Here is an 11,259-nt window from a genome sequence, read left to right as displayed (position 1 = left end):
TAGATGACTGTTGAACTTTGAGTCTGTCCTCACGCTCTGAAGTCCTGCGTGCTTCGGAGGACCTGTACTGAAATTCAGTTTATATCTATTTATCTAATTTCTAATAAGAAAATGATTCTTTAAAGAGAAGTGTCTGTAGAGGCATGGAACAAAATTAGCGAAGTTTTCTGTGATTTTAGCTTAGAACTGCGGGTTCAGTTTTTATATACAGTCATGGAAAAATTATTAGACCGCCCTTGTTTTGTTTTTCATTTTGTTCATTTTAATGCCTGGTACAGTTAAAAGTACATTTATTTGGACAAATGTAATGATAACAACAAAAATAGCTCATAAAAGTTTAATTTAAGAGTTGACATCTAGCCGTTTTCCATGGTTTTCTTGATAATAACCAAAATCGCTTTAGTTCACATTAATAGCTCTGACATTGTACTGCCAAAAATAGTGCTTTTAGGCATTCCATGTTTACTTTTCTGTCTGTTTTAGTCACATGATACACACAGGAGTTAATACTTGATTGCATAACCATTGTTTTTGATGACAAAGGTGGTCTAATAATTTTTTCCGTCATTGTATGTATGAATTGATCTTTGTTATGTTTGAATTAGGGCCAACAACTACGTATGTTTGAGCATTTTTGTTTATTGTATTCTGAGTCACAGTGGTGCGGTAGTTGTCTTATACCAAGAAAGATTATGGTTTCGACCTGCTGATCGGCTGAGGCCTCTTTGCATGAAATTTGTTCTGTTTGTGCCTGTGTGAGTTTTCTCATGCTCTGACTTTCTCCCACAATCCAAAGCCGTGCATTTTTGGTGAACTAGTGATTCTAAATTTGCCGTATACACTCCCTTCCAAAAGTATTTAAACAGTGAGACCAATTCCCTTATTTTTGCTGTTGACTGAAAACATTTGGGTTTGACATCAAACAATGAATATGAGACAAGACCTCACCTTTAATTTTGAAGTATTTACATCTGGCTCTGACACACAGCTTAGATAGCACCTTTTGTTTGAACCCACCCATTTTTCATGTGAGCAAATGTATTGGAACATGTGACTGACAGGTGTGTTTTGTTGTCTTGGTGTACCCTCTTACATTGATTTTTCAAACAATAAATAGCGCTCAATGTCTACGCTATGTCTATGGGTGAAAAACAAACAATTGTGAAGCTGAGAGAAGATGGAAAATCAATCAGAGCCATTGCACAAACACTGGTCATAGTACAACCATGTGGAATGTCCTGAAGAAGAAAGAACCCACTGATGTACTAAGTAACAGACATCGAACGGGTAGACCAAGGAAAACAGCAGCAGTTGATGACAGAAACATCGTGAGAGCCATAAAGAAAGACCCTAAAACAACTGTTAGTGACACAATCTACTGTTCACAGAAGACTTCATGAACAAAAGTACAGAGGCTACACCAGGAGATGCAAACCACTCATTAGCAAGAAGAATGGGAAGGCCAGGCTGGAATTTGCCAAAAAGCACAAAGATGAGCCTCAATTTTTTTTTAAAAGAAGTTTTCTGGATTGATGACACAAAGATGAATCTTTACCAAAGTGATAGAAAGGCTAAAGTGTGGAGAAAGAAAGAATCTGCTCATGATTCCAAACTTGCAAGCTCATCTGTGAAACACAGTGGAGGTAATGTCATGACTTGGGCTTTCATGGCTTCCTCTGGAACAGGCTCCTTAAATCTTCACTGATGATGGAACACATGATGGCAGCAGCAGAATGAACTCAGAAGTCTACAGGAACATTTTGTCAATTTAAAGAAAAGTGCAACCAAACTGATTGGGAGATCCTCCATCGTGCAGCAAGATAATGACCCAAAACAACAAAGGAGTTCATCAGGGGCAAGAAGTGGAAGATTTTTGACTGGTCAAGTCAGTCTCCTGACTTAAACCCTATAGAGCTGCATTTTAACTGCTAAAGAGGAGACTGAAGGGAGTAACCCTCAAAACAAACAACTGAAAGAGGCTGCGGTGAAAGCATGGAAAAGCATCACAAAAGAAGAATGCAAAAATTTGGTGATGTCAATGGGTCACAGGCTTGATGCAGTTACTGCAAACAAAGGAATTGCAATGCCATCTTCTGATGTAAATACCTGGAAATAAAAGCTGAAATGTTGATGTCTCATATTCATTGTTTGATGTCAAACCCAAATGTTTTCAGTCTACAGCAAAAATAAAGGAAACGGCCTCACGGTTCCAGTACTTGTAGAGAAGAGTGTAGGTGTAAGAGCAGAGTACATGGTTGTCTGTTTGTGTCAACACTGTGACGGACTGGTGACCTGTCCAGGGTGTATCTTATCCAGGAAACGGTAGAACTGATGGATGGGTAGATATTTGATGCCAGTCTTTAATCTGGTGGTTTTAAACCACCAGCTAGAGAAACAGTCAAGATGTTTGAAATGAAATACTCTGCAAATAAATGCAACCTGCTTCAGATTTGAATTAAAGGAATATCTTGAGTGATGGCAGACTCTTGAAAACTGTATGCATGCACAAACAATACTTGCAACTGGTAGAAGATGAGATGTGGTTGTATTTTTGTAAAATTACTGCACGGCTGCCAAAGGAAATGTCAGTTTTTGAAAATTGATACATTTCTAGTATTATGCATCCCTCAAATGAACAGATCCACTACAGTATGTCTACTGGATTTACTTACTAGATTTAAAATGGTCTGCTATGATTTTATCTTTGATCCTACAGTCTATAAAGTTCAGGATTGAGTTGTAGCTCACAGTTGATCGCATTTCATGATAAGAATTGCTGTTACTCCAAATCAGTTTGGTTTACAACCACTTCTACTGTGCAGCAGGCACCAGAACACAAGCATGACAATGTTACAAGTTCTACTTATATGCAAAATGTCTGGAAAACAATCTGGTTTAAGTGCATCTTTAAAAAATATATCGCACTGTTGTAAATAAGTAGTATAATTTTAATCTCCCCTGGGGGAAAAACTACATTGCCAGGGCAGACCAGAACTTGGAAATCCCTGCCCGTCCCTCTCAGCAAATCTCCCTGATTATGTCTTAGACTAGCTGAAATTCCTAATTTGCTTAATTTTTTTACTCTAACTGCACAGAACCGCAAGCAAAGGTGATTAAATTAGTGGTTAAGGAGGCTTATGGCAGCAGCATGTGAGAGCAGAACATTTATGGTTCTTTTGTGGCTGTTTCAGCCGTGGAACATATTACACAGCAACTAGGAAAACAGTCATAATACTCTGTCTTGGCCATTTTTATCAAACCATGTTCTGGACCTGACCTTAAGGTAGGTCACCATGAGACGCATGAGTTTGTGCATCCTGAAAGATACTGATGATTACCACAGACTGCACGCTGTGGTGGTCCAAAATATTCAGCCCTTTTTCATACTATTGTATCACTTCAAAGCTGATGCGGTTAATAAATATCCCTCCATGAGTATCATTGTGTTATCATCAACTGTTTCTTCATCATCCATGTCTTCTGCCTCCGAGCACGGATCCAGTACAAATTGAACCAAAGCTTCGTGTGAAGCTGTTCATCACTTTCTGCCTCCATGAGCTCATCTGTTGCTTTGGCAAAGCTGCAGTTCGGAGCTACTGGCCAGAATAGTAATGCACACAGCCTGTGAAGAATGAATGTAATACCGTGAGATCACAAATCAAGCCACCTTGCTGTTAGTGTTTTAGTTCAGGACATACAATATGAATGTGGTCACTCCCTGCAGTTCAGTAAATTCAGCCACAAATCTCAACTTAGTTCATACTTTCTCCTATTATTATGTTGGTACCTCTACATACAAATTAGTGGACAAAACCAACTAATGCAACTAGTTTATATGATACTCTGCTACAACCACATTTTCCACATCCTCCTTTTAAGCTGAGACACGGTTGAGAAATTCTAGAAAGAGAAAGCAATACAACATAAAAGTAATACTTTATCACACATTTGTTTTCCCAAGGCTGAAGCTCAGTATTGAGGTTCGTACCTCCTCAAATTCATTCATATTGCACAAGTTTGCAACTCAAAAATTAGTGAAACAAATTTTTACTTTTTTATTACCCCCATCATGAGCTTTTTTCTAAACTAAGTGTTTTATTCACCTACAAATCACTTTTTTTCACAGTTTACTTGCCATGAACAAAATCTTGTAACTTTCATACATAGAAACAGAGAATTCAATTGAATTTTGAAAGCTCAACAGTAATGATTCTTGACTTTAGTTTGTAGGAAACATCTATTTTAATATTCCTCTAACAAACATCACATTAAACGTTGGCAAATGTAAATATGTGTGCTTATGACAGAGCTTGTGTTTGATTGTAGAAGTAATAAAGTGGCAACCAACTGTTAGAAACTTTGTCTGATTTCGAGGCTTCACTAGAGCAATAGTGTGACATAAAAACTGCATATTGTCAAACACACGGCTAACGCACTAATTAGGAATAGACGGTGCTCATTGAGTAAACATTTTCTGTTGAATTCTTTCAACTTTTTAATGTTGGAATTTATTGAAGCTGACAGGAATTCAAAGTGACAGAACCTACAAAGTTTTTACAGCTGTCCCTCTCCACTAAAGGGGATGAGTGTTTGACAGTGGAATAGATTTTGGGTGGAGTACGACTTTAATGAGGCCGTATTGCCTGTGTCTACTCCAGGAACTGTCAACAGCTGATGTATTTATTTTCATGGCTTCAGTAAAATCTAGTCCACGCTGCAGGCAGCATAGCAGTGTCTGCTCCGCATTTCCTAACAAGCTCTGCCAATCTATCCTGGACAGCGTCAACCACACGACTTCATACACTGATCTTGATTTATGTTTGGGTTCTTTCAGTGGACCAAAAATTCGGAAAATTACCCTAAAGAGCCGAGGTGCTCTGCTCTGGCTGGTAAACCTTATTAAAATGTTATTTGGGGGAGTGAGAGGAGGAAGCTGGCAGGGGGAAGCATCAGCGGTTCCAGTTCAGCAAAACCATAAAGTCAAGTCAATCAGCAATTTGATGTGGCAGACCACCATATGAATATTATTTCCACCAGCCGCAATACACTGCCTGAGTAATGCAGAAAGCACATGGAGGTTCGGGTAATATACCTGACTGTAAATGAGCAATTGTGTGATGGACTTGAGTGGAACCAGCTGTCAGGGGTTACGTATGGGAGACAGGCTGGGATCACACCGGTTTCCAACTTCAAGTTTGTTTTGACTTCTTTTATTCTGCTTTTCGGGTTTGCGTCTGTTAAAGTCACTTCTCAATCCTGATTTGAACCAGGGATTTTCTGTATATGTTGCTTGCTTTTCTATCCATCATTAATCTGTAGAATGTCAGCTTTTGCTGGCTGCATGTTGTTCTGTTTCAAACCACTTTTTTTCCATTCATTCTATAGCTCAGCATATCTTTGTGTTGTTTTGGGCAGTGTTTATGCAGTTGTCTTATATTTGTATTCTATTAAACTATTTTTCTCATCCTCTTTGTTGAGAAATACGAAGTTATAGCACGCAACTTCCATTAAAACCACTCTTCATTTTCAGCATGTGTATGAACATAACTAACTGAGATATGTTTTATTAAAGAACTTCAAAGGTACTGGTGTGTAGATTTGTTCTTTAATCTGCAGTCTACTCGTCTCTTACTGTCTCTAGCGCTGTAATTGACCATAGTTTGTATATAAAGATGGATAAACCGTCCATGACATCACCCCTAAATTTCTTAAAGAACACTTTTGTAGCTCAGTGTGGTGCCTCCAGCCGTCACCATCTTAGCAGTGTTTGTAACTCCTGGCTAATCCAAGAAAAATGATCAACGAAGTGGAACATGAGTGAGTTGAGGTGGGCAGTGTAAACATTTCTGGGCCATGGACTTTTCTATAGCAGCACCCACCTGTCACACAAAGCGCCTACGTCTTTCTTTATGCGTAACTTACAGCCTTAATGCCATTTACACGGGAGGCTTGTACAATAATTCACCCCCGTTACAGTTGTCATGAATGTGGAAATCAGCTATAAAGCCCACATTTGTTTTTTTCTACCACTCTGTGTTTCTTTCTCATAAAAACTTGGTCATTTTTACATGGGGGTCTATGAAGATTTTTTCACTTTTGGTAAGATTTATTCATACAAGTGGCCATACTGCAGTATTTGCCACTCATGTTGTAGTTATCACACCTACCTGAGAGTGTATCAATGTTGTTGTATACCTATTGGTTTCTCTGCTGTAATGCATGAAGCATTTCCAATTAGTAGTTTCTTCTGTAACTACTGTGGCAGCTTGTCAGAGGAGATTTCCTTTTGCAAAATTGTGCTGCGGTTATGGCTGTTGAAAGCAGTTCAGTTATTAGGAGTGCAAACGCAGTTCATCAGACACAAGTTCTGATGCAAACCAATTATAATAGAAACACCTGACTGAGGTCTGGACACTACATGCACTCTGTTGTTTGATGTGTATGCAGGGTAGAGGTGTAGCTGACTGGCAGAGGTTTAATTAGTCCTCTGGTTGGCACTCCTTGCCCTGAAGAAGCTCTTTATGGCTTCACCTCTTCATATGAAAGGAATCCAAGCGCTTAAGACGCAAAAACAGCCCCTGAAGACACACATTTATGCGGCGTACGTGTGTGCGCCTACTCGCTGTGGATGTGTGTTATGAAACTAAAAGACTTCTCAGGTGGGACGGACTATTTGTGGGCAATCCGGAGCTTTTGAAACATGATAAGAGAAAGAGCTCAACGCTGCCCCGACACCCCTCAGCAGCATCGATATGTCTCCGCTGCCAGACAGGCCTTTTCTGAACCAGCCTTAAGATCCTCAGCCAGCACATACACACCTTACCGTTTAGCTAAGGCTGCTGGAATTCTGTCACAAACACACTCCCACAGCAAGTGAAAGAATAATGACAGAGAGGTGAGCAGAGAGGCTGCCGTGTCAAGTTGGTGGCAAAAGTCTTTATTAGAGAAAGATCAGTGGGTGCAGTAGATGGTTTTTACTTTAGTGTTGGCTGAGATTTGTGTTGGTGCACATCCAGTTATATCTTTTTATTATTCTCTGAAACAGAAAATATGATGTCAAGTATTTGTAGCAACAGTGAATTAGGGATAAAAAAAAACCTATTTATGTAGAATCCTACATACTAGTACCATAACACAATAAGAAGTCATTATCTCTAAAAGGAGAAGTGGTTTGGCTTCCTGCAGTAGCAAGCCTGTGGAGGAGATTAAAAAAAAAAAATGCCTTTGGGGGTAAGATCTAATGACTAAATGAAGTTATGGTCGTCTAATTGTGTCTTACAGCCTTTTTCCAATGAAATCGTCTTTTATTTGACTAACCATCTAATTAATATGTCACATTTAATGACCTTTAATTAAATGTTTGAACTGGAAAATGTTGTCATTAAAGATTTTCCATTTGGTCTCTCAAAGCCATTCACCAACCCTGTCAGTGTCAGCAGTAATGGCTGACAAACATCTGGGATGGACGACTGTACGGCTTCCTTACTGTGCTCTATATGAATGTCATTTAACTCTGATAATATGCAGAGGTGTTTTCTAATTACATTTTCATATTAAATTAAACAGAATACTGACTTTAAAGACAAGATGCAAAAAAAAAAATGAATACATTTTGCAAGTTGTAATCTAATACTACTAGACTATGTTGTCTTATACAGCAAGTTTAAAATGTATTTAACCCTCCTGTTGTCTTCACTTATGAGCACCCAAAAAAATATTGTTTCTTTGTCTGAAAAAAAATCCAAAAATTCAGCAAAAAAATTTGCAAAACCTTCAGGAAGAAAATTCCAATAATTCCATAAAAGTTTCCCTTAAAAATTTTATTTTAAAAAGTCCCCCAAATTTGGCAAGAAAATTCTTGTAAATGTTTTCAAAAAATGAGTAAAAATCTTCCAAAAAAATCCTAAAAATATCTAAAGTGACTACGTATATGTCAGTGAAACTTCTATTTTCTTTAAGAACATTCATAAAAAAAGTCAACCAAAATCCAGCGAAATTTGCTGGATTTTGGTTGATTTTTTTGTGAATGTTCTTAAGAAACATTTTTAACATTTCTTTTTTTCCACCAAAAAATGTTCAATGATTTCCCAAAAATGTTGAAAATGTGGACATCAGAAGTTTCCGTGTGAAAATATGTTTTTTTCCCCACATTTTCAAACTTTACAACGGGTCAATTTATCTGCAGGACAACACGAGGGTTAAAATAAAAACACATTTATGTGAGAGATCTTATTTTAGCTGTCCCAAGTCAAGCAATCAGAATAATACATACAAGAAACCCTTTACCCTTAATAATCAATCCGTTATACTTACCAGTCAGTAATTACATCAATAAATTCAGATGCAATACATTTTTTTTTGCCATACATCTTTATTAAGGTATACTTTATGTACAATAATAAGTTATATATACAGTTACACTTTGGTTCTGGGAAGAGTTTGTGTGTTTCTACATGTTCTATTATATTGTATGTGCTACTGAGGTAAGTAATTCATGTCTGGCTTCTGTACATTGTCATATCAGCATAATATATGTCAGACAAAATTTTGCACGTCTGAAAACAGTCTCCTTTTCATTTCAGTTCAATCCACCTATTTTTTTCTTTTTTTTTTTTAACAAAACTTCAAAAGTATAAAACAACAGCAAAAAAACAAAATCAGTTTGAAATTGAAATGGACTTAATGAGGACGACTCTGCTCAGAGAAGACTGAATATTTAAAAGTGAGCTTTAGATCGAAGACAAACAAATTTATGGATACACACACTTGATGAGCATGCACATTAATTAATTTAAAGTACTGGAGACCAGCCCCAGATTGCAATGCAAAATATGAACACAAAGCATTAGGGTTAAAAAAACAGAGACTGTGCAGATCAGTCACGAGACATTATGCAGACAACATCAGATAAAGATCAGTCCTATTCCCAAGCAATGAGATCAAAGTGAGTCTTGGTGTTGATTGGATATTGGAGCTTACTCCTGAGTTTGGAAGCTTAACTGCTAAAGAAATCACAGTGACTTGACCTGCAGCATCTTAACTGCAGTCATCATCACTGTAGTTAGAGTTAAAATGAGCATCGATGCTCCTCATGAGCTTTAACCTAAAGCTTATCAAGCTACAGTTTCTGTTCTGTACGTACAACACCAAACGGGCTTCAGCTGCTTTTCAGAACTCACACAACTGCATATTGTTCTCATTTGCCATATTGGTCCCATAGGCGAGAGGGGAGCTTAAATCCTGTCTGAGCATGACTGAGCCGACCACAAAAGCTGAATAAAATCAGACGTTATTGGACAAGCGTAGAGCTGCCTCCGCCGTGGCCGGCACCATTCTCACACTTTTCACAGTGCAGCAACCCCTGCGGGCAGTTAGTCATTCCCCTGCCCTGGCATCACTCTTTTTAAAACAGGGCTTTTACAGCTTTTCCACTGGGCTTTCAGTGGTTAAGTGGCCCTAAATGCTTAATTAGGTGCTGGAAATCACAGGCACTTTGCACCCGCTCTGTAAACCACAACACTTCAGCCTATTAGGGGCATGGGGAGCCACACGCCAAATAATTAGGGCTGGCGGCGGCACTAGACCGCAGCATTGGGGTGTAAAGGGGGGGAAGAGGCAGAGTTATGAGCAGGGTCACAGACTGGGTCACTGCTGAGGAAGTAGCTGCAGTAAGAGAGTATGTGGATCTGAGTGTTAAAGTTGTAGAAAGTGGATTGCGGACATGTGTAGAAGTAGTGCGATGTTCATTCGGTGTACAGGATTAAGGCTCCAACACTGAACACATCATGTAAAATTAGTCCGTGTGTTTTTGCGTTTTTAGTGAGGTGGTTGGTTGAACTTTTCCGTACACTACATCTGCTTGTGATCACTGCTTCCACACTTACCACACGTACATTGATCAATGAATAAAACGTCTTTTAAACTACATAAGATTGCAGGGTCAACCCAAAATTGATATTATCCTTAAAACTCGACAAAAATAAAAATATCATCATCTGCTCCTGCCTACTGTTGCGTTTTTGCTGGTGAGATCACAATTCAGCAAGAGACATGGGGGTTGTCCACAAATGCCCAAAGTTCAAAAGCGAGTTTACCAGATAAAAGCCGAGCTGAATGATGCTTTAGCATTTCCAGCTGGGTATAATGAGTGCATTTTAAGTAGGGAGCTCGAATCTGCTGCTGCTGTCTTTCCTGTGTGATGACAGTGCAGCACACTTATGAATTTTAATAATTGCTGTGGTTAAACTGGGCCACTTTCTTTATGCCGACATAAACATCTGGCTACTTCCAACTGAGGGACAAAGGGCAAGGATCTGGTCCCGTTCAGTGAGAGTGCAGCTCAGAAAGTTCTCTCACGTGAAGGCACTTTATTGCCACTGCTGCAGTGGAGCTGACCAGTAACCATTACCAGTAGCACACCATTGCATCTTTATTTTTTTTTTTTTTTTTTAAATCTTGAATCTATGCTAAGTTTTACTTTGTAAAAAAAAAAAAGACTTATTGTGTTGCATCCAGCGCACACTCCATTAAAGTTTTGTAGCATTTGAGAAAGACAAAAATCGACAAAAAGATAAAAAGTAATTCAGATTATTATATTCTTGCAGAGGAGAAATATCTGAAAACTAGTGGAAAAACCTGAATCTGAGGTCTTCAATTTTTTTTTTTTTTTTTTTTTTTAAATTATATTTAAAATGGAAACCCATTATTGCAAAAAAGGATTGTGGACAGGGAGTCCACTGACATTCTTCATGTGACGGGGTTGTATACCGTATATGTGCTGTCCTCCCTGTCAGAGCAGCACCTGTCCTTACATACATGTGCACTGTCAAGCACCCGAGTCTCTGAAGTCTCTGCTCCACCCCATATTTAGACGCTAGCGCAGCGTTGGGATGGAGACGGGCACGGTGAAGGACAGACTAACTGGCTGTGAAAGCTGCTGATACCCGGCCGTCCAGAAACCTCGCTGCTGCCCAGCACGTCTGCACAGAGCGACTCCACGGCGTCCAGCCTCTCGATCTGCACCAGGCGAGTCAGGAGGTCGGGGATGCTGTAGCCCGCCGTGCTGACTCTCTCAAAGAGCTGCAGGCCGTCGCTCATGCCGCCGATCTCGTCGCGCTTCAGCCCGAAACTTTCTGCCAGGTGCCTCCACGTCTTCACCACGGCCGCCTCGCTGCTGTAGGAGGAGCTCAGCATGCGGCTGGCCTTCTCCAGGCAGTCGAAGGGGAGCTCTGTCGGGCTCAGACCTGGGCAGGGAGAGAA

At 39.4% G+C, this 11,259-nt stretch overlaps 1 protein-coding gene across 1 annotated transcript in view; it reads right to left on the bottom strand.

Moving 5' to 3' along the window:
* Positions 1 to 8,351: 8,351 nt before the first annotated feature.
* edar (ectodysplasin A receptor) overlaps positions 8,352 to 11,259 on the bottom strand; it is a 40,726-nt gene continuing 37,818 nt past the window's right edge. The window contains exon 12 of the mRNA XM_035956412.2: positions 8,352 to 11,243. Coding sequence (XP_035812305.2) covers positions 10,867 to 11,243 — 377 coding nt within the window. The 3' untranslated portion in view covers positions 8,352 to 10,866. The remainder of the gene's footprint in view (positions 11,244 to 11,259) is intronic.

Source organism: Amphiprion ocellaris, chromosome 11 (assembly GCF_022539595.1).
Source record: "Amphiprion ocellaris isolate individual 3 ecotype Okinawa chromosome 11, ASM2253959v1, whole genome shotgun sequence".
NCBI lineage: Eukaryota > Metazoa > Chordata > Actinopteri > Pomacentridae > Amphiprion > Amphiprion ocellaris.
Note: the sequence above shows the minus strand (reverse complement) of the source record. Positions and strands in the feature narration are given on the sequence as shown.